This window comes from Alligator mississippiensis, chromosome 3 (genome assembly GCF_030867095.1).
Source record: "Alligator mississippiensis isolate rAllMis1 chromosome 3, rAllMis1, whole genome shotgun sequence".
Classification (NCBI taxonomy): domain Eukaryota; kingdom Metazoa; phylum Chordata; order Crocodylia; family Alligatoridae; genus Alligator; species Alligator mississippiensis.
The window spans coordinates 191,051,129-191,075,665 of NC_081826.1; the positions used below are offsets into that span (position 1 = coordinate 191,051,129).

Here is a 24,537-nt window from a genome sequence, read left to right on the forward strand (position 1 = left end):
TGTGGAGGCCATACTTAGCAACACCTTAATATTACCAACCAATGAAAATCAGTTTAAGAAATCAACTAAAAATAGAAATGCAAATCAAGTTTAAAACTGGTAATTTTAAGTGAAGGTTTCTTGCCTATTTATTTACATCACAATTAATTTAAATTATAATCTACTATTGCTGGGCACAAGTTATTAGCAAGTTTAGTTTCTAATGGATCTGCCTATTGTCCTCTCATGTTTCTTACTCCCAGATCTGATAACTAAAGTCTACATAGAGGCTCAACCTCTTCCCTCATCCCACCCCTTTCCTCCCTTCCCAAATTGAGGCAAAATCCAAAAAAGGTGAAAAACACGAATCTCAACTTTCACTCTGTCATACCAGTCCAAGTCTGCATTAAGTCAGATTTCCAGGTCTCTAATTACCTGGGTCTTTCTTGTTCCTTTTTTAATATTTGCCCATCTGGGACCTCACATGGTTTCCATGATTTCTCAACAATAATATTCCATGGCTCTGCGATTACCTTAGATAATTCCTTGAGTACATCCAGTTTGTCCAAATAATCTCTAACCTGTTCTTTCCCTACTCTAGGCTGATTATCTCCTCCTAATTATTGGTTCAGCCAACATCTAGTTCCAAAAGCAGCCTTTCTCTAGATTTTTCCTAGGCTCCTGCTCCTAGCTTCTCTTCTTTCTATTTGTGTGATTCCTCCCTTGTTTCTTTCATGTACTTACATGCATGTCTTCCCAGAGCAATCCTCAGCAAAGTCCTCTGCCCACACAGTTCTAAATCCAAAGTGGACTGGCATGTGCCTTTGTTTCAGGCAGCGACATTTGGCTGTATTTTGGTTTGGGTCCCATTACTGTTTCTTCTATTGAATCTGAATGAGAGATGATTTGTTATACTCACCAGTTTCAGCTAGATATAACCCTTCCTGCACTATTCAGGTAGACTGGTGATATGTTGCGTCTGCTGACTACCGTGTTCTCCAATACTGTCTCTTTGTTTCCTTGTTCTCTCTCATTGGTCTGTTTGTATCTTTTTCTCTTGTCTTATAACTGGATTGTAAACCCTTTGGGACAGGGGCCATCTTTCTGGTTTGTGTTTGTATATAACATAGCAGAGTAGCAACCCGATCCATTACCAGGTGCAATATTCATACAAATAATAAAAGTGTAATATCAACAACAGCCTAGTAGTCTTCAAAGATTTTATGACTTCCCTTTGGTGCTTTCTGTTCATACCCTTTGCTCATCTACGGTTCAGAGTAAGTGACATCCTGAATGCCTTTATCCTTCAGGGAAACCTGCCATAGAAACCTGCACCTCTGCTTGTAAGTACTCAGCTTTCTGGTGTCCTTAATGAGACATTGTAATCCACCATGCTTGCTTTGCATTCAAGCCCCAGCATTTATTTATTTGCCAAGAGGTTAAGGGACTGATAGGTGGGCTGAGAATTGAATTACCAAAAAGGATATTTTGTGTTGATCCCACAGAGGGTATTACTGCCACAGTTGCCAATTTTTGCCCTGGGTGAGGGTGCATGTAGAGGGCAAGATGGAGCATGGGACTTGCCTGGAGGTCCAGTTCAGAATCAAGGCTCTAAACAGATGTAGAGTGCCTTGTTTGTTCTCAGATTTTTAGTAGCAACCTCAGCATATGGAGTTTGAACTATAACAGGAAAGACATCTGTGGGAGAGAAATTGGGAATTATGTCATTTGGAAATGTGAAAAACAACACGTAATTGGTATTTATGTGGCACACTTGCCTTGTGCTGGCTGTCTGCATAAGTGAGGAAATTCACCCAGTATAACATAAGTTGGTATGGTACAAATGTGGCTGTTATCAAAACACATCTTTTACAAAATAAGCTTCCCTCACAATATTAATAGGCAAACTGAGTATACTTATAGTCTGTTCATTTAAATAGCACCATTTAAATAGCATTCACATTTACAAACAAGGAATTACAATTCTAGAAAAAAACAATAATACATCTAATTGTGTATCTCGTTTCTGGCAATTGCTCACACTGGATACTTCACAGGAAGTTGAAGAGAGCAGGGGAAGAAAGCCACATATCTACACATAACAACCTTTGTAAATCCTACAGTGTTGTATTATGGGGATACATTTCTTTCCTGACTTCAGGTAGCTCATTTTATGCCCTGAAGAAAGAGTTGATAGTTTTGTCATTTTTAGCGTACCATGGGCTAGTATCCGTTTATAATATTATAAAAATACTTCTCATTACTGAAATGTAGCAATTTAAAGGTTTATCTCCACAGACCTCACTTTGTTACCTTTTAGTGCGGTAGCTGTTTTAGAAAGGTAAGGGGGAAAAAACAATTCCTTGTTATATTTGTTTTTGTTTGCAGGCTGTTATTCTTTTACTAAATGACTACTTTAATGTTACTAAAATTAAATATTCTTTTCTGCCTTTGTTGTCATCATAAAATTATTTCTCAATGGGAAATAATTCTTCTAGGAAATATAAGCCAACTCTTCCTTTGTCTATATGCCTTCTTGTAAGTTCCTACTAATATTAATGGTAGTTCTACATATACATTAAGAGGAGTGTGGAGCCTCCTCTATAAATAGGATTTTTTTGTTGAAGAAACAAAGATTTAGCGTGTCCATTGCCAGGCTAAAAACTTGCGTTTTCCTCTTTATCAGTTTTAAGCCTACATTTATCATTTATTTTGGTTTAGTATTTTAAACTGTTAATTTCCTTTCTAAAGTTTTCAGTTCACTTTTAATACCTGCATTACCCTTTTGTACTATCCATGTTCTTAAGGTTCCAGCAAAAATGTCATACTAATGATGTCCACACACCTAAAATAATTTTTGATTTATGAAAAATAAAATTAACGTCCACCATCTGGTACAGTTTTCTCTTGTGTCTAACTGATCAATATTGTTAGACTATTATCATACAGTTGTTAAATTTGGCAGAGCATTCAATTTAAGCTATTGATTTTGCTTGTAAATTTTACAGTATTGTATATTATTCTGTTGTAATTCAGAACCTAAAACATACACTCAAATTCATATAGAAAATTGTCCAACTTTTTAAAATTTGGGAATCTAGGTAAATACTTTGTGTAATTTGGATTTTCACATGTGAGTTAGCAACTAGATGCAATTCAATTCTTACTGGCCAATCGCATTAAAAAATTTAAGCCGAAGGGTGTGGATGTCTACATTAAAAAGGCTTTGGATCAGACCCTTTTAAGGAGATCTGAACCCTTTCAAGATGACTGTTGGCATTCCTAGTTCATGTGTACTGTACTTGAACAATTAATAGCAAAACAGCATCTCTTACATGGGAGAAAAATCATGTGAATATACTGTTGAATATATGTTTGTTTGTCCAAGTATTTACTTTAGTGTCATGTTAAAAAAGATTAACTGTGTTTTCACAAACAAGCCTGTTTTTTCACTGTGATCTGTTTATTTCCTCAAAATTGGCATTTTCTTTCCTTTGATAGACTATGGTGATGTCTAATACACTGTTCTTCATTTTGCTCTATCTGCAGCTTCAGAGGTGTTTACTATGTGACTCTTAGTGGTGTCAAAGGTTATATCTCTATCTGCATCTAGATGACTGGCTGCTGAGGACAGAGGCCCTGAGTCTGTCAGTACTTGACTTTACCCTCCTGAAAACTGCCACTGATCTTAGTAACTCAAGTTGCCCATTGAAATCCATGGAGCAACACACAGGATGGAAGTTGAACATGTGTTAGTGTTGCAGGAACATTAGTTCAAACAAAGGAGTTAGCAGTAGGTGTTAACTGGCCCTATTTCTTGGTTCTGGTAGTTCACAAAGACAAGATACAGCTCTCGTTTGTACAATAATGGGAGTCTTTTTAATACAAAGTTACCTCTTTCTTGTCAACCACTTTCTAGGTTCAAGAATATTGACTTTTCCCTACCAGTCCACTGTTTCAGATGCATTATTGTAATTTATTGTCTGCTGCAGTAATGTCTAAAAGACCTCATCTAGGTTGGGTCCCCACCACATATGCAGCACTTCTAATGTCAAAGCATTTTGCATAGTTCCTTAATTAAACCTCACAATACCTCTCTGAGCCTGGAAGCTGTCCAAAAACCGAAGTCCTAATATTTTATCTTGTCAAGAGTGAAAGAAGTGCTCATTGGAAACTCTTACAGCAAAATAGTGACATCTCCTGGTCACCACTGTGCTTTCACTGATTTGTGAAACAAAGAGGACAAGTGGGAGGCCCCAGCCAAGAGGGTGACTGAATTATTTTGGGGTTTAGTAAAGCCGGGCATGTGATTATACTAGATCACACTCAGAAAAAAATCTGTTCAAATGTGATTAGATGAAAATTGCCAGAGAGATAAATTAACAGTTCTATCATGTGTATTTTAATTAATTTTATCTGTACGACTTAAGTCTCTGTGATGCAAATGCTTTTCTTTTTCCTTTGCGCTTGTCAGCAGGCCCCCTGGATTCCCCAAAAACGAAGACTTGAATCTGGAGATCAGAGACTTCAGTCTGAACAGAGATTTAAACCAGTTCCGCAGCCCAGTTCTCTCTTGTCTGCTTCCAAGGGGAATAATAGGAGCCAGGGAAGCTGCTCCTAGATGTTTTGCTGTTTTCAGATGCTAACACTTAAGACTAGGAGCTCTGACCTTAATTGACCCCAAGCGCTGAGCATTTCTCTCACACAGCAAAGCTTGTTGGGCCAAGGTGGCAATGTGAATGCGGGCATGGGAGGGGGAATAAAAGTAGGAGGGAGATTTCATGTAAAGTCTTCCCAACACAGTCCGCTGTGGCAAGGGTGGGAGACATGTAAGCCTGCCTTGAAGACAAGTCTTCAAGGAGGGGGTTGGGATTGGGGAAGAATACAACTAGGATGGAGATTGTAAAGGCTTCCCAACAGAAACCTTTGTGGCAAGAGTGGGAGACATTTAAGCCTGCCTTGAAGACGAATCTCCAAGGAGGGGGTTGGGACATGAGGGAAACCTTTGTAGAGAGCTCTGCCTTGAAACAGCAGGGCAAGCTGCCTTCTGCCACCCTCCTCCTCCTCCTCAAAAACAAACAAAAAAAGGCCTGGTGTCCAAGCCAGCCAAGTGTAGCCACCTGGGCGGCCAGGAGATGTCACTACTTTGCTGCAAGAGCACAGTCTTTCCCAACCACGTCTCACCCCCAGCCCCCTTCATCTGGTGGCAAATTGTTAGTGGCTGAGTAGGATTGAAGCGGGGGGTGAGAGAAGGGGAGAAGATTGTGTTGCAAATGCCAGGGAGAACCAGGAGGTGTCTCAGATGCGGGACTTGTTTATCACTCAAACCTGCCCACCGGGGTCTCCCCCCTCCCCCTCCCCCTCCTTCTCAGCAGCCTGGTTTGGTTGTTGTTTTTTTTTTCTCCCCTTCCTTCCCTTTCCCCGACTCAAGCTGCTCTGAGAGGCAGCAGGAGCGGTGGCAGCTCCTGCAGCGGCAGCCCGAGCTCGGCCGCAGCCGAGGCAGGCAGGGCGCGGCGGGGAGGGGGCTCCGCCATGGCTGCTCCCGCCCCCCAGCCCCTGCGCTGCAGCGTGAAGCTGCTCTTCCTGGGCGAGGAGCAGCTCCGCGGGGGGCTGCCGCTCGCCAGCCCCGGCCAGCGAGCCCTCCAGCTGGCGCTGCAGCCGGGAGAGGAGGAGGCAGACGTGACTGTGACAGACGGTTAAGTACTGAGCCCAGCGCGGTGGGTGGCGGCTGCTGCCTGCCGGCCCCCTTCGCCCGGGGGAGCAGTGCCCCGGCCCAGCACTGCAGCGCTGCCCCTGCGCCTGCCGGGCTCCTCCTGCCCCTGGGCCACGGGCTGAGGCAGGCAGCTCCCCTCCCTGAGGAGGTGGGCGGCTGAGCCCCCCTCCCCCGCTTTTGAATTGGTTTTTAGTGGGTGAAAGGAAGTTGCCCCCCTGTTTGGTCCAGGGGGGGCATCAGCAAGGCGCTGGGCATCGTGACTCTGCGCAGAAGGCCGAGGGCTGGCATGCAAGGCTTTGACCTCTGGGGCAGTTGGGTGCGGGGCAGGGCTCTTTTTCTCTTCACCAGGCCCCTGGGCCTGGAGAAGGCGAGACTGAGGGGGATTTGATAGCCGCCCTCTGCAGCCCGCTGGGCACTTCCAGGGGATGGAGCTGGGCTGTTCTCGGTGGCGGCGGTGACCAAGCAAGGAGCAATGGCACAAGTGGCAGCAAGGGAAGTTTAGGTTGGATGTTAGGGGAAACTTGCTCATTAGAAGGGTAATAAAGCACTGGAACAGGTCACCCAGAGAGGTGGTGGCATCTCCATCCTTGGAGGTTTTGAAGACCCAGCTAGACAAAGCCTTGGCTGGGATGATCTAGTGAGGGATGGTCCTGCTTTGAGCAGGGGGTTGCACTAGATGACCTCCCAACCTTTGTTGTCTCTGATTCTGGGTGCTGCTATCATAGACCTAATAAACTAATAATGCCACAGCGATGAGCAAGGTATAAATGCCTCCTCGATCAACGTACTGAAGGTGGGCATGGAGCTCTGTTTGTTTGGCCCGTACCAAACACACTGATGACAGGTGGGATGCGATATGTGCCCTCTGGCAATGTTTTACCAAACACAGTTCTTGCCCTGGCTTTGGGAAAAGCATGACTGTTGTATGCTGGTGAATAGCAAACACGGAGGCTTTTTCATCTCAAGAAACTGATTCTGGGAAGGAGAAGCATAGGCCAGACTTTTTCCCCAGAATTTTGAGTGCCAGGGAATTTTTAACTTAGAAAAGGTCTTTGCTTAACTTCACATCCAGAGGATGAGATCTTAATTTCACGCCAATACATAGCTGTAACTCCACAGTTGTATTAATGCTAAAGCATGCCAGTTCCTTATGTCAGCCTGGTTATAGTGGTGCAAAGAGAGATTAAATCAAAGCCATTTCCAACCATGGCTAGCTGTGCTGTTCCAGTAATTTCATAAACAAAACCTAAGAAAATGATGTTTCTCTCTAGGCAGTATGAACTAAAGAGATTAGCTCTCCAATCTTTTTTTTTTTTTGCTTGCAAAGGTTGTATGCTATTTTAGGGTTCACAAAGGGCAAACGCAAAAGGCAGATGTAAAGTCCCGAGAATATCTGTGAAAGCACGGTTTGATCATTTGTTCATGCAATTGTTCCCTGATGCATATGCATTTGTAGCTTGGTAATTGAGCTATCACACAAAAGTAAACAGATAAACTCTTTTGCACCTGGGGTAGGGAGAGAACAGTAAAAGACATATTTTGAAAATTTAATAATTACTAGAGGAAATAAAAATAATAGTAATAATCAAGTGCTGTCAGCTAGGAAAACATGCTAACGCTGAGCCCAGTCTGCAAAGCATTTTTAACTTCTGCTGTAACTTTCCATAGCACTTTACAAGACTGGGCTGAAAAATTGCTGAAAGGGAGTGTAGAACTAGATGGGTCATGAGTGCAAATGAATCAGCTCTCATTCAAACTGTTAGTGGGCATTTGTCCATTTTTCCCAAACTCATGGAGCTGGGCATTTTGGTGGAAGGGGATGACACAAATTGATCACAACTAAGACTAGCAGGATGAGGTGGACTGGGATGTTGGGATCCATTGTCTGGAAGATAGAACACCAACTATTTGGCTAGTTATATCTTGTATGCTTCTAATGTGTTCAGCTTTTATGAGCAATGAAAAATCATCAGTTAATGTTGCTTGGGGGTAAAATCTGAATTTAACAAATATTTAAATGTAAAGGATCACATGTAACACAACTCAAAACTTGGAAATACAATGGGAATGTTGTTTTACTCAAGCTCAGGCTTTTAAACATACTTTGAAATCTGGAATGATCGCCAAACCCTTCTGTGCCTGTCTTGTCTCTGTGCTTTTGATCACTTTCACTGATCTGTACCTGTGCTCTCATACTAAGTTAAAAAGAGTACTTGCCTCTTCTGGGTGATGCTTTAGGAGAACTGAGACCTGATAATCTCAACCTTTACCTGTCAAAGGTGGTTTCTACTCAGGCAGGTAGGTGTAGTTGGTTTCACTAAGAACTACTTAAGAATGTGGATCAAGTCTGAACTTCCTAAGGGCTCAGTCGTGGCTTTCGGCTCATATTAGTTCAGTGTGGTTCAGAGGGGGCACACCTCTCTTGGGGAACAGAAAGCTCTCCACACACCTTTATGCCCTTGTGCGTTATACTAAAACATTCATGCTACAGCCAGACAGTATATCAGACTGGGTGTAAAGTGAGATTAGTTTTACAGGCACGTGGCAGTTCTATCATTTGCTGTCTGAGCAGTTACTGTATTAGGGGAGCGATTAAGGTTGCAAAGAGTTCTATTATATGCCCTATTTTTAGACTCTCATAACTTTGGCAATCAAAATTGATTGGCTCTGAAAATTGCTTGAGTTTATTCTGAAGCACGAGGAGAATTTTTTTTTGTGAAGTGGTCAGTCATCCTGTGGGGTTTTCTTCTTAAGATGCAAGTTATTTAGAAAAGAAATGTTGTTCTTTTTCTTCATGTCTCAGCAGCTCAGTAAAGAATTTTTAGTACCATTTCACTTTCTAAATGATCAAAACTTCTTCCAAAGATGTGCACAAACTATGTTTGAAATAAAAATAGTTGTAATTCAACATAGTTATTAATGATTCTGTAACCAATTATAATTGGTAGCAATCTGTATATGAGTTATTTTTTTCTCTCTGGTAGCTGGTTGCAGTTTACAGTAAATATTAAGGTTCTTGCTGTGCTTCACAAATGTAAAAGACTTTCTCTAAATTCTTCCAAGGGAAGTGGTGCTCGCCCCTACCCTGGGGGTCTTCAAAAGGAGGCTAGACAGCCACCTAGCTGGGGTCATTTGACTCCAGCATCCTTTCCTGCCCATGGCAGGGGGTTGGACCAGATGATCTGCTTAGGTCCCTTCCGACCCTACCAACTATATAAGCTGTAGCTTTTCTGGTGCTACAGAACTAGGTTTCTATTCTGAGCTTTTATAGATTTTTGTAGTTTATCTAGTAATTGTATACTGTGTAGCAATAATTTTGTTGCAGAATGGTGCACACATTTTTTTTTTTGTTGAAGTGTAAAGGAAAATTGGTCAAGCTGTCTTTAAATTATAGATCATTAAAAATTACCCTGAGTATAGAGGAACTCTGAAAGCAGCAGATTTGTAGTGAAGTTGGCAATCAGGGACCATTATAAGTCTTATAATAACACCTATTTAATCTACAGAGGTTCTTGTACTGTATTCATCAGCCTTGTATCTGAGTGTGTTCCAGTAGTGCATTAAGCAAAGTTGTTAACATCTGTCGTGTATGTGTATGTGCATTCTATCATCATTTCTCCATAGATGAGAAGTGTGTGCAGCAAAATGCCTTATTTTAGAAAATTTGTAACAGAGCATAAATGGGCAGGCATAACTGGGCAGTTCTGCGGTCTGGTTGGCAGCAGTTCCTGGGGCAGCAGACGCTGCTGCTCATGGTGAGGCCGAAAGAGCAGCAGCTGCTATTTTTGCACCCCTGTAAAGGCAGTATTCGTGGCTGATGTCTCAGTTGTGCCCACCCCAATTTTTAGTATGGTACTAGGTTTTTTTAGTAGTGGAGTAATACAGGCACTCATTTGCTATATTTTGTGCGAGAAGACAAGATCAAATAAATGTTGCTTGCACTGGGAGCGGAAGGTGGCCAAGTTTGTAATGGTCTGCAATTCCTGTGGGAGTTCATTCAACAATCTTGAGGTAGCCCCCAAAAAAGCTCTACCACCTGCTTATCCTTATTACAGACAGTTCTACTGTGCCAAAGAGTGACTTCTAAGTTGCATACAGAAAGCGGTTTTGTGATTACAAAAATATTTATTTGAAGTACTGGAACGGTTTTTGATATGCCAGTATTAAGTTATGAATGATTTTTAAATGACACGATTTAATTTTATTCAATGTATGCTTTTTGGGGGGTCCTGCTAGCTAAAAACAGCTTGACTGCAATTCTTTAAAATCTACATCATTACATACTACTGACATATAAAACATATGCTAATTATACTTCAGCATTTAAATTTATTTGTAAATATTTGCCTTGTAGATTAAATATATACAACATATCAATGTGTGTGAAGTCTGCTTGGGGACATGTGAGAACACTGTAGACCCTGCTGTGTCATAGTATAAGAGCTAAGACAGAACAAGCTATGAACACTGAGAACCTATAGCACTCCAAAGCCTAAAGTCCTGTGCAGGTCAGAATTCTTCTGAGAAATTTGAAGTATGGGACAACAAAGACTTGTAGAGACATGCCCAAACTGGAAGTGGGAAGCATGCATGTTGGGTGATAGAAGAGAGACAGAGGAACTTTGTTCTGCATTAGCCTTGTAGGTTTTAGGTTATGTTGTGTTAACCTCTTTCTTTTCAGAAAGACAAAAAAATCAGCTGTGACTATGATATTGCTTAGATATGTATATAGGGCAAAGGATGTGATACTTAGCAAAGTTGTCAATTTTTTTAAACTATATTGCTAGTTGGTATAGACAAGGATTCAGAAATGTTTTCTATTCCCACATTGGCCACTGGTTTGGTGGTGTCAGCAACAGTTACAAAGCATTGGAATGTTGTGAGTTATTAAAGTTAGTATATGTTCATTTACGTGTTTGTTTCCTGATCCGTACAGTGGGGATAACAATACTGACTTATTTTTGTAAAGTGATTTGAGACTAGCAGATGAAAAGCCTGATATAAATTAAGGGGATGGGGTGGGGGGTTGTTATTTATCAATAGTCTATATAAGTGCTTATTGACATGAGAAGGTAGGCGAATGGATTTGAATATTAATTTACCTTTTCACTGTTCAGAAATCATTTGTATGAGTATAAGTATATAACCTATAGCTATTTTTGGAATGGGTGATCTTAAGTCTCTGTCCATTTATATAAGATACCCACTATCCATCCAAAAGGATTACATACTTATTAACTGTAGTACCTTAAAACTGGGTGGTACCCCTTTAAATAATATGGGTGTACTCTAGTGAGCCTTTTGGGTCACATCAAGATGAGTGTGGCACCGCAAACACGTCTGCGGTACCCACATATCTGTGGTGCCTGGATATCCGAGGATCAAAAAAATCCAGTTAAAAAAAAGAAAAATAGCCGTATGTCCTGCCCAAAACCAGAGCCTGTGCCAGAGCCGCACTGGTTGCCAGCCAGGCTCCGAGCTGCGGGATTGCCACAGTTGCAGCCCCGGAATGCCCCCAGGACTCCCAGGTAACGCTGCTGGGGCCAGCCCAGTGCTGGCTCCAGCCTCCCCTATCCCACCCAGGGTAACCTGTCATGCGCCAGAGGGCACATAACACAGTAGTTCCCTGGAGACAACTAGTGGCGGGACAAGGTCCGCTGCTGCTAGTTGTCCCTGGGAAACCAAACGTCCACATATATGTGGACACGGCCTTGATCCTTACTGAAGAAGCCACCAGAGCCTTACAGAGGTAGTAGAGTAACCGCATGAACAATAAAGGATATTCTGATTTAAAAAACAAACAACCCCCCCAAACAAATCCAAACTTTTCCCACAAATTAGGCAGTGAAGATAAGTCAGGAGAGGACCTGAGCAAGTGCTTGGGGAGAGATGTTCTAGAGGAAGCACCTATGACAGAGGCGTAGTTAGCCTGAAATTCAGACGTAGGCACCTATTATAATTATTTGGATTGTTATAACTGTTTGCTTCCACTACTGTACTACAAAGCCCCTAAGGGGCAAACTGTAAACCCAGAGTGCCCTCAAGGTTGGAACTCTTAAGCAAGTGTAACAGCTAGAGATACTGGGAGGTTAGTAGTGGTCTTGAAGAACCTCAGACAGTTGAGCCAGAAGGTCCCATGTTTGTAAAGGGGTAGCAGATAGCGACTCTACAACCAGGAAGTGTGCCAGAGAAGTCAAGAAAGGAGCAAGAGCTGCAGGCTACTTGGGTGGTGGGAAGCTATAGAACAGAGGCCTAGTATAATGTAATCCTAACACTGCAGTCTGTTTTCTTAAATGTTCCTTGGTATATAAATAAATAGCTGCCTTTATCTTTAAGGCTAGCAAAGTTTTGATCAGATTTTTCATGCAAGTCTTCTTTCTTTTTTTTTTAATGAGATTAGACTTTTCCAGTTTTGCCACCCTCAGAGGTATTGGGTGTTGACTGCAGCCAGGGCTGCGGGTTTTGACTGGGGCGTGCCAATGCTTCTGGGACTGAAAAATGTGGACGTTCCTGTTTAAAGGTTCTTACTCCTCCACTCAGGATCAGACTGATGACTATATTTAGGATCAGGAAGGGATTTTACCTTATGGTCAGATTGGCAGTAGCATAGTGTTGGAGAGGGGGATGGGGAAGGATGGAGGGGGAATGGGGCACCAGCTCCAGGTGCCAACTTTGTGAGGGTGCCAAAATGGCATATCCCTGGGGAGTCCATACCTTGGTGGCATCAGCAGTCACATGTAGGTGCTATGGCAGCTGCAGCTGGGTGCATGGACACCATGCTGCTGCTGTAGTGCAACAACTAAGGCGGGCAAAGAAACACCACTGCAAAAGGAGACCTGTTTTGTCCCTGGAATAGGTAAGATTCCTGGGCCCCTTCATGCCGCCATCCCTGGTTTCAGCACGCTTTCCATCCAAGTGCTCAGAGGCTCCCACCTACCCTACTCTGCTTTCCAGCAGAGTTTGCCTAGGGTGCAAACCCTGCTAGTTATGCCTCTACAGATTAGCATGGACTGTGGGAGCTTCTGCTTTACTCTGTAGCAGGTAACTTGGTAGTCTTCCTTGGAGCTCTCAAGTATATTTTAACAATCTCCTGTCCTTGGAGTGGCAGGACATTGACAGTACTCTCATTCCCCTGCTTTACTTGTGGCAGGGTAGGGTGTCCTTGGTGTTTTGGAGCAACATGCCTTGTAGTTGTGTGATAGGGTTGTTTTGTAGTTTTAAGAATAGGTTAGACAAACACATATAGGATAGTTTAGAGAAGGATGATCCTACCTTGAGCTGAGGGTTTGAATAGAAGACCTCCTGAAATCCCTTCCAGGCTTGCTTTTTCTGTGATTTTAATTTACAGAATCACATTATTATCATTTGGTTTAGAAACAAATTACATAGACGGGGTTGGGAGAGGGGGAAAGCTAAGTGAAGACTATGTGGTAACATAATTTGAAATATTTAAAAATAGTTGTATCCTTTCCTATCCAAACTACAACAATTTGGTTGTGTGCTGTTTCTATTTCACATGCACATAACTGTGATGAAAGACTATTAGCTGCTATTTTTATGAAATCATGGTTTTGAATTTTCTCTGCTCTCTCAGATTACTCTGTAACAATTAAAATGAGTGTTAATGCCTACAGTGCAAAAACAGGGTAACATTTTTTGGAAGCTTGAAATTAAAAAAATTTTTCTAGCCCCCATCAACTTGGTTTGGCATAAAAAAAATGTTTACTTTTGTCCTTTTACAAATACAGCTGAAGTAAACTTGCTCCGAGCTTGATTCTGCAGGATGCAGAGTACTACTATGAGGTGGTGAAAACCATCAACTCCGCTAACAGGAATTCAGTGCTGGGCACCTTGCAGGATTAAACCCACAGTGCCTTCATGCCAAAAGAAAGCTGCAGATCTGAATAGGATTCGTTAACTAATTGCTGCTACATCCACTTATTTTTAACACGAATAGAAGCTCTGTGAAAATGCATATTGCATCTACTGTTCACTAGATGAATTCATTTTAATTGGTGTTGCTACAAGGGAAAATAAAGCTCCTGTCATTTTGTTAGGTTAGTTTTATAAGAAAACAGTAAAACTAGTGAACCAGGACAGAGTAAATCACAGTATGTTTTCTGGCTTTAAAGGGTGTCTAGAAAAAATGCAACCATTCTATCTAAACTATTTCTATTTAATTATAATCAAAACAAATTAAAGCATAATAGCCTTAATATTGGGAAAAAATTTCTTCAAGTTACTTGTCTGCCCCAATGTATAGTAGCCAAATGTGAACTGGATGATGAGGCTTGTTTGTTCTGACCAATAAGAAAATTTCATCTAAATACTTTTTTCCCTTCCTCCTCTTTTCTCTCTGTCTCTAACTGCATTAAACTGTTTGCTTTATTCAAAGAGGTCTAATGATACAGAGACTGTTAGCCTAATATTCAGCTCTCAAATTATTTATAGTTGAAAAGGATTTAGAAGGATTTGGAACAATTTGCTCTTTGTGTTTGTGGTGTTCAAGTTTTTGGTTGGGAGAAAATACAAACTGTGTAAACTCTAGAGTCCCTTCTTGAAGATAAGTTATCTTTATTTTTCTTTTAAAGATCAGTGTTAGAACATGGTTTTTTCTACTTGATAATTTAATTTTTTAACTATTTATCATTTCTCAAAAGAAATAAGGGCTTCCAAGAAAAGTACTGAATTTATATCATAGTAAATAGAACATTCACAAAAATATTTTAAGTATGAATGGATTTTTGGTTAATTGCATATGTATTGCATAGAACTAATTCCGCATCAAATGTTGTCCGGTCAGAGGTATACTTGTTTTGAAGTCTGATAAATTCTCAATATTGGTGAGTCTCTCCTATAGTCTTCCTTGAAAGGTCTATAAAATTGGGTCTCAGAGGAAACATCAGGAAATATTTAAGTTTTTTTTCCTTTTAATTATTTTTGTTTGAAAAAAACAAACAAACCCGCAAATTCTTAGAATATTTTAAATTGAGGCTGAATTCTACTCCTTCCTCTCTCAAAATAATTTAAAGGGAGATATTAAAAGCACTTTGTTTGGATAAACCAGGATTAATATTTTCATCAAAAAATGTCTTAGGTAGGACCTTTTTTCAAGCCTGTTACTCTAAAGTTGGAGACCTTAAACTCTCTTTCCAGAACCTTCAGCCTGTGCTGTACCACAGCATTATCCTGTACTTTTCTAGCTATGTAAATCCATTCTAATTTAACTGCAGTTCTTAATTATACCTTTTTAATCATTTTCTCTCTGTTCTGTTGAGGCTTCCAAATTTTCAGTCTTAGGAAAATTGTATCCAACTTCTGATCCATTTTCAATGAGGCATTATAAATCATTTTAAGGTTATAAATCACCTACCTCCCATGGACTCACTCCTGTGCCCAAAGAAGGAGATGGCAAAACTCACATTAAATTAAAAGGTGTTGGATTATGTCCCACTAGTGAGAGATGGCAAACTTATTGACCAGCTAGACTGGAAGAAAAAGGGTGGAGGAAAGGTAGATCAGCTATCTCAGAAGTTACATTGACTTTAAAGAAATTCTTTCCCCTTCACCTCAGCCACCACTGAGGATTGTGGGCCAGGTGTAAAGTTAGGCAAAATCTGGTATAAAATTAGGGAAGAGAATAAGTATGTAATATGTAGGAAACATGGAATATTTGTATGGTTCCTATACCTTCTATTGATCCTTAGAACAATTATAATAAATATGATAATTTCACATCTTGAAATACGAATTGCTGCAAGCTAGGTTGAGACCACCAACTCATTCCCACAGCACTGCATTCTCAGGATGATGACTTTTAGACCCTGCTGACCTGGGCTGGACATGTACAGTTGGGCTTAAGGGATAAACCTCATGTTTTATTAGCACCCTCCCATGTCATTAAGTTATCTGTGTTAGATGCCTCTTAGTTTGATGGACTGCACTATGCTTTCTACCACTAGGAATACATTTAGACTGTAGTTATGTCTTAAGACTAGTGAAATAAAGTAATTTAGTTATAAACTGAGAGTCAAATTCACCAAGTATGGACGTGTGCATTAGAGACTCAGTATTTGGTGTATCTGTGTTTTAATCCTAAAAATACATATGCATTGCATTGGCTTTAATGGCAGCAATGTTTCAAGAACAGGTGCTACAAACAGGTCCAACCAGGAAAGCTATTATCTCCTTTTATGCCATGTAACCATAACCATTTGTCCTTACTCGGCAACCATTTGTTCTCGCTCAGGCTACAAACAGATGTTGTTTTTGTGTCAGGATCAGTTGAATTGGGATGTGTCCTGTAGGATCGGTTCCCTACCACTTCAGGGGCCAAATCCTGTGGGACAGTGACCCTGGATGCTTGGCCCTGATTTGGGGGTACCCTGGGAAAACCTATGTATTCTCTTCTGTGTGCCTGCAGAAATGCAAACTGGGAATTCCCTTGCAAGGGGTCCTGGGGTGTACATTTCTCTCTGGGTGTGCGTCTGCTAGCTTGGAGCTGGGTGCACATGGGATTCCCTAAGATATCTCTTAGTCAAGGCTAGGCACCTCCAGCTTTTATTCTGCAGGATTGGGCCCCTAAAGCCCCAGGGGTGCCTGCCTAGGTTGATCAGAAAGCATTGTCAGCTCTGGGCTGCCTGTGCTCTTGTGCCAAAAATAAGCAGACATTCATCATAAAAAACAGCACAAACTATTACTAGGAATCGTACCGCCACTTCAGGTATTTACAGACGCAACAAGAGGCAGGAACGTCTGTTCAGTTGGATTTTGTGTCTCCATAAAAATGTTTATGGTAACGCAAAGGCAACATCAGTTTGCAGCCTAAGAAAATCAGAAAGATGGTACTTTGAGAAAACTTGATGATATGAGGCTTTTAATTTCTTTAGCATTATCACTGACACCTAGAGGATTTCCTGGGGGATGGGGGACTGAAAGGAAAGATTAAACAGTGCATTTAAGAGTTCTCTAAATTATTCTACCTATTTGGGGGATTTTTTTTCCTTTTTTGTTTTTGTAAGGGGGAATTGCAGACAGCTCATGAAAAAGAGCAGATTATTCTGTATGAAGAATTACAGCGTCGTCGAATGAGACATGGTTAAAAATAGGAATCTTGAGATTTTCTGTTAGCTTTTCTGTGTCACTGTACTAAGTCTTCTAATGAAAAGCAATTAGGATTCAGGAATGTTCAATAACTACATTCTAAAAGTTTTGTTTTACATATTTTTCTCTGCTTCATGTGGGCCAAGTTTTGTCACCTGCAGAGGATGGACGAATATCTAGAACAACATTTATGTTTGTAGTAACCACAATATTAGTGAGAAGTGACCTACATGGGAAATGGGTAAGCAATCCAATTCTCAAAAGCTGGAAGATCTTCATGTGGATTTGAATAATTTGTTCTTGAGGTCAACAATGAATACTACTTCAATGAGATGGTTTAGGTGTTACACTCTATGCCTCCTATGCAGGACCAGTAGAGAGATTTCATAACACTTGAATAGTAAGGCTCCAACTAGTCTCCTTTTATACCATTGTGAATATACTATAAAGATTTGACTTTATCAGAAAACAGTGCATGCAAGGTGACTGAGGGAGCAGGAGTGGGGGCAGGGGAGGTGAGGAAGAGAGAGAAAATGAAATACACGTAAGTAACATTAATTCAGAGTTTCTCAGTATTGATTCTTCAGGCTTTGCAGTCTTCAATAAAAAAACAGTAAAACGTATTTTTACAATTTTGTAGTTAACTAAAAATTAACTTTTGATTGCATTGAGTAATAAAGACTATCCACTATGACCCACATTTGTGTGTAACAGAGTTGTCAAAAATAGTACTCCTTTTAATGCTTTTGGTTACAGACAGACATTCAAAAAGCCTGAGCCTGAATTGATTCAATCTTTTCAGGTTAGTCTAACCTGGCTAAGCTAAATCAGTTTGTAACCCAGACAGACATCCCAGAAATGCAGGGACATGCCTGCAGGGCTCAGGCTAGAAGCCAGGGGGGTGCTAGCACAGCCTTCCCTTTGCTTCAACAGGGCAGAGCTGAGGGGGGTGCGACCAGGCCCCGGTAGGACGCTCTTATGATTTCCTGCCCCCTCCTGAGCAGCTCAGCAGGGAATGTTCATCACCCTTAACTCGGTGTTTATCAACTCATTAAGAAAACAAAGCCTCTCTCCATTAACTAAGGGAGCTCTTCTTAAATAGCTTTTCCAAGGAAGGACATTAACCTACCTGTTGATTAGCTCCAAAAAGTCTGTCTGCCTGTGGAGCAGAGAGCACAGAGATCCCAGCCCAGAGAGCAAGTCGAGTGGATATCTGGTTTATCTTAAACTAGCAAGGGGCCTGGGACAGACATTGCATAAGTCGATTTGAGCCAAATTAGTTAAGTCTGATACTACCTTCAACCAGGTTTATTTCAAACCGGTTTCAGCCATTTCCAAACCTGTTTATGTGCACGGAACATCTGTTCTGTTACAGGTTTAAACCAGTTTCTGATCTCTTAAACCAGTTTGTGTGTAATGTCTGTCCCTAGCCTTCAAGTCCAGAATGGCTAACAGCAGAAATTTCTTTCAACCTGAATTGTTAGTCATGAACATGGATCAATTTATGCTGTGATCAAGTGGTGACTACCTAGAAATAATGTGCAGTTCTCTTTCTGCCTCTCCTTCTCTTACCTTTCAAACATTGGATTTAGTGTCTTCCTCATGTCCATAAATGGTAATCTTCCCAGTCTAGGTTATTGTAAGGACTGTACTATTTTCATCTTCCAAATTTGGATGTAGGTCACAGTAGAAAACCTGTTAAATCCTTGAAGTCAAGGATGTTCTATGTCATGTTTTGGATAGGGATGCTTTTTTTGAATCAATGCACTGCTTTTTTTCATGTAATTTAGAATCAGAGTGAGGCAAAATATTATTACTTTCATCCCAAAAGATGGTTTACAAAAGGCTGGGTGAAACATTAACAATTCCCCTTTATGCTTTATCAGAACATGAGAACACCAGAAGTAGATGCACATCAGATCCCCTTATTCTGTGCCTGGCGGTCTCTGAAAAGGGTGTGGTTTAAATCCCTGTGCACCTGGAAGTTCTTAGCAGTGTTTTGTTCTTCTTATTGGACCTCAAATGCTGTGTCTTCTGTAGTATGGGGTATTTGCATTTATATTTGCAGTATAAGAGACTGAACACGAGAGACTCGTCTTTGGGGATGTCTATACTGCAATCTAGCTGTAGCACAAAGATGCCAGAGTTGGCCAAGTTAGCTACTTTAAAGCCAGCTGTCGACTGAAGAAGCATGGGATGATGCACAAGCTAATATACCCTACTTCTGTGACTGCAGTGTAGATGCACCAGTACAGTACAGTTTTGGAGTGAATGTTTCAATTGTTCCTAGGGGTGTTTCAATTGTTCCTATGTATCTTTGCAGTTGCTTGTCTCTATTAATGCTGATAATCTACTAGGGAATACACACTAGCTCCGAATATCTCCGCAATTTAATATAATTATTACCTGTAGGGAGAGCTGTTAGAGAGTAAAAGTATGCGTGTGACTCTGTTTGCTTTAGTTAGTGTGTGATCTCCCCTTCTTTTCCCCCCTGCCTCCTTTCCATACACTTAAATCTAATTAATGAGAGTCCAGTTACTTCGGGTACGACATTTCCTTGGTATGTGTTTGCCTAAGAACAATGATTGTCTAAAATAATGCCTTTTGATTAGCCTTTTGGGACTTTTTGTTGATTTTGACATCGTACTCTATTGAAAGCTTAAAAGCCTGAACTAAACTATAGCAGATTTTGAGGTTTTCAGACAATGGCACTCTCATTAAAAACATCAGCTTTCAGGCTAATGATCCTTTGCAGATTTGAAAATAAAAATGGCAGTTTTGTACTGTGGCTAAGTCTTGCCTGTGTTGTTCAGTAATTTACACTTCATAATATATGTACAAAAATCAAGAGGTTTAAAAGGATATGAAAGGACACTTAATATGACGGTTATCCATAACAAACCTCCAAGGCTAAATACAGAGGTTCAAAAAGCCCAAGGTGAAATCAATTCCATCTTTGCAGGTTTTTCTATTTTGCATAGATTGAACTGATAAGGAGCTGAACTGACATTCAGTATTTCCATGGCCAAAGCAGGTAGAAGCCTGCACTTGCCCAGGCCAGGAGTATGTATGTATGCCCAGGCCATATGTACCTCCCATTATGCTGGACACGGCGGAAGGCTGCCAAACCTAGCTGATGGCAGCCCATGCCTGACAGGCTGCTGCCCCCACCCTCCCCACTGTTAGCCACAGGGCAGGGGGAGAGCCAGCAAACAATCTCTTCCCAGCCTTGCCCCCTGTCAACCTCTTAGAGGTGGGTGGCAGGGGAGGGGAAATGCACCCCCAGGCCACCCCAGCAGGGGTCTGCATGGCACAGAGGGAAGGGGAACCCTGTGTGGGAGCTTTTCCCCACCCACTGCCCAGTACTCCAGGCTGGGAAAGCCCCAGCCTCACCCCCTTTCTAGCCCACAGCCTCTCTGAGATACAATGGCATGTGGGGAATGCATCCCTGGCCCAGCACCAGCCCCACCAGCAGAGTGCTACGTGGGAACTCCTGTGGCGGGCAAGGGGACAGGGCTGGGACTTTCCTAGCTTGATTCTCTGGGCTGCATATGTGGGGAAAAGACCCCCATGGGGTCCCTGTACAGGTCCCTTTTGGGGGGAGCTGGTGCTGAGCTGGGGGTGTGTTTTGCCCTCCTCCCCCCAAAATGTGGGCAGGTGGCGAGGGGGCAGGGCTGGGGTGATCCCAGCCTTGCTCCTTGGGTTGTGGGGGGATGAAAAACTCCCACTGTGAGGGTTTTCCCTCCCTCCATGCTGTGCAGACCCAGGCTGGGGGATCCTGGGAGTCGATTTCCCTGCTTCTGTCCTGCCAGGCTGACAGGTCCAAGCAGGAAGCAGGTTAGGAAGCAGAGGCTTTACTGCCTTAGCTCTATGACAGCTAAGGTGGGGCCAGCCCTGCTCCACTGGAGCAGACCGCACAGCCCAGGGCTGCAAAGCATCCTGGGATGCTGGGGGGCTATGAGGTAACTTGAACCAGGAGTTGATCTGGGATGGAAGTTGTATAAACTAGTTTAATCTAAATCAGTTAGGTCTGATCCTACATCCATCCAGGTTTACTTTAAACTGGGTTCAGCCATCTTGAAACTGGTATATGTGCGCTGTACTTCTGTTCTGTTACTGGTTTAAATTGGTTTATATGTAACTTCTGTCCCTAGCTCAAGAGATTAGACTGTTTTTTTGTTGGTTTGCTGCTGTTTGTCACATCCTAATGTTGAATCCTGTTTTAATCTCTAGGTTTTTGCACTATGCCTGATGCCTTAATACATTACTATGTTTCTCACATAGTGAGGATGGTCCAGTGTTATGCTAGCTTGAAACTTGGGAGACCAAGGGTTCAGTTTTCAGCCACAAACATCCTATGTCACATTGGGCGAGTCATCTGATTCTCAGTGCCAGGGCAGTCCAATTGGAGGCCCGTAGGCTGCATGTGGCCCTCGAAGGGCTAATGTTCAGCCCGTGGATTCTCACCTGGCCATTGCTCTGGCTACAATAGCAGCTGGAAACTCCAGGCTATCCCCTCCCTCCATCAGCTGCTGCTTCCTTCCTACCTTCACCCCAGAAAGCAAGACAGTGCAGAGGGAGCTGCTGAGTCCAGGGTTGCATGCTGGGGGAGGAGAACATGGCCATGCAGTGGTGAATGGCATACCCATATGGGCATGTGTTGGGGGGATTGCGTTTGTGTTCCTGCACAACACAGTGGTGTGGGTGGGTGGGGGGTGCCCAGTACAGTAGTGAGGGCTGGGGAGCATCAGAGCAGTGCGCCTGGTGCAGCCTTTGAAGCATGTGGCCCCTGGGGTGTCTGGCCTTGGGGGCTTACAAGTTGGACAGCCTGTGCCATTAAATTGCTGCAGATTTAGCTATCAGATATTGATATCAAATCCTCTCAGTTTATTTTTCTTCTATATTTTTTTAAACTTCCACAATGTTTTTTTTTGAGGAGATAGATTTTTCTGAGTTTTAATCTACATTTGAAATTGTAGGGGAATCATCAGCTTTTACTCCTCATGTTTTAAAAGTCAAATTCTTTACATCTTTATCTTCATTGGAGCAAACAACCAGCACAAGTGGTAGATTCTCCCTTGTGTTACATTCAGTCTTAATTTGAAGGTATGTCTATGTAGCACGAAGCAGTGCCATGTGAAAGTACCCAAGTTCTAAACCAGCCAGCACAGATATAGTCATGTTAGTATGGTTCTTCACCAGGCCACCTGCTTCCTTTGGTTGTCCTAATTAGCCTGGAGAGAAAATGTACTTTGCTAATATAGCTATGCTGCTTTCTATACCCACACTTACGGGTTCAGAGCTACCTTTGGTATCTTTGCTACCTTTGGTATTTCTACATTGTACCATGTAGACATGATCTGAATACCTGTTTAAAAAAAGGCTTTAGTCAAACAAGGCTTTTGATTTAGGTGACAATCCATGGCCTGCATTATGTAAGTGGTCAGACTAGAGGATGTAATCATCCTTTCTGGTCTTAAAATCTGTCCCTTAAAAAACCTTCAATTTTCACCTTCCCAAATTAATGGGAACCTTTGTTTGCAACAGTAGCAACAGTTCAGAAGTACAGTTTGGTTCTGACGCTATTGCCCAAAGTACAGTGTTCTAGAAATAATGTGATACTACAACTTTCTTGGCCTACCTGTAAGTATACAGGTGTTTTGAGCTGGACAAACAAGCTAACAGTAGAGCATGTGTGGGATGATACCAACCCTCTCCAAACTTCGACTCTAAATATGGTCTTTTGTTTGAAGAGACAGATGGCATCACGCTCTTCAAGCCTAAATAAATGCTAGTTAGCAAGAAAGCCTGGAAATCTTTCACAATAATAAATTAACTATTAACAATCCTAAATGAACCAGAGGAAACTGCCAGTTTGCTATATTATGTTACTCTGAGGCCCCCTCTGCATGTGCAGGTAAAGGCACAATGGGATCTAAAGTGCAGTGGGATCTAACGCAATATACACAGTAGCGCTTCCTGCCATGCCACACATACACGATACCTGTAAAATGTAGAGGGGACCTGAGCCTTTCTCAAGCTTGTGGCAACGTGATTTGAAATGTGACTTAGAGATAACTTAGGTGAGCGACATAGCCTGTAAACAAGCTTACAGCTTAGGGTTATAAATCAGTTGGACTGATATAACTGTTCAGCCTGTCTGCTTCTGTACTGTGGGTGTATGTGGGGGTGGGGGTGTATAAGTGGAGTGTGGGTGGATATGGGGTTTGTGGTGGAGGTGTGTGGGAGTCTGTAGGTTTGTTTGTATATGTGGGATGTGGGTAGATATGGGGTTTGTGGGAAGCTGTGTGGGGGGAGCATGGCAGAAGTGTGTGAGGGTTGTGGGTGTGGGGGTGTGCGTGTATGACAGTGCAAGGGGGGGTATGGGGGCATGTTTATGGTGGGGAGTGCTTGTAGGACTTGCCCTACGAACACATACACACTCTCCCTCCCTCATTGCACACGCACACACACTGTGTGCTTCCCCTTCCACACACGCACGCTGCGTGGAACTAAGCTGTTCTAACTTTCAATCTGAATGAAATGGACTAAAATTTAGAGGGGTTTAGTTTAATTTACATTGATGTAGCAGTGGGCTGACAAAGCAGCTGTATTGGTTCAGACTGACTTATAGTAAACGGCTGTGTGCTTCCTCCTACACACACACACACACACACACACACACACACACACACACACACACACACACACTGTGTGCTTCCCCCTCCACACACACACCTTCCTTCTCTCCTGCTCTTGACCCTGGGGCACTGATGCAGCTCCGTGCTCCCATGGTCCAGCTATACAGCCAGGGGCCATAAGGGGCTGCAGCAGCCCCGTGGAGGGAAAGCAGCTGCAGGCAGAAACTTCCAGGTTGGGGGGGGGGGGGGACATGGCTGGTGGGGCAGCAGGGCTGGGCTGGCTTTTCATAGTTTGTAGGGTTGGAAAGGGACCTGAGCAGATCATCAAGTCCGACCCCCTGCCATGGCAGGAAAGAGTACTGGGGTCAAATGACCCCAGCAAGGTGTTCATCTAGCCTCCTCTTAAAAACCCCCAGGGTCGGAGCCAGCACCACTTCTCTTGGACTCCTGCTGGCTTCCCCTGGGTCCTACTGCCCCTGGCTCCAGTCAGCTTTCACAGGCAGCCAGAGGCAGATAAATATTAATTTTCTAAATTTTTTAGGTGCCCCACAGGCTGGATAGAATGGCCTGGTGGGCCAGATGCAGCTCATGGGCCATATTTTGCCTGCCCATGTATTAAGCCTTCCTCTTGAAGGTGTTCTCCTGCATAGTAAGACAGGAATGGAAGCTTTAAGAAGCCAGAACAGGAGAGTTCAAGCAGCAGGTGGACTCTGGGAGTTGGGCCATTCTCCTGTGAGCAGGGAATCCTAATAGACTAAATAGTAGTTACTAGGAAGAGGAAGCTATAATGGGTCATAAGGCCAAGATCTGTAATAAGTCTATGGTTTTTTGGTGTTCAGTAGCCTTATGAACTACTTTTCCCAGGACTGTCTTCCAAAGGTACTGTGTAGATTATTTTGAAGACAAGATCCAGGAAGTCAGGATAGTGTTTATTAAAAGTATTTGCTTATTCATGATAAGGTGTTTATCTTCTTTCTATTTATTTTGTTGGAAGTTCATTCTGGAGTGTAACAGTTGTTTGTTTCTCCCCAACATGTATGAGGGCATTTGGGGCATTTTTACATGTTTCGGGGGAGGGGGGGTACTTGAATTAGAGCACCC

The 24,537-nt window shown here is 42.4% G+C and overlaps 1 protein-coding gene across 3 annotated transcripts in view; it reads left to right on the top strand.

Annotated features, from left to right (window-relative positions):
• Positions 1–5,348: 5,348 nt before the first annotated feature.
• Positions 5,349–24,537, top strand: part of LOC102564657 (histone-arginine methyltransferase CARM1) — a 155,254-nt gene continuing 136,065 nt past the window's right edge. Inside the window, exon 1 of one of the 3 annotated variants that reach the window (XM_059724762.1) lies at positions 5,349–5,674. In XM_059724762.1, coding sequence (XP_059580745.1) covers positions 5,512–5,674 — 163 coding nt within the window. In that variant the 5' untranslated portion in view covers positions 5,349–5,511. The remainder of the gene's footprint in view (positions 5,675–24,537) is intronic. The other 2 variants (XM_019478177.2, XM_014608624.3) reach the window with 2 other exon arrangements.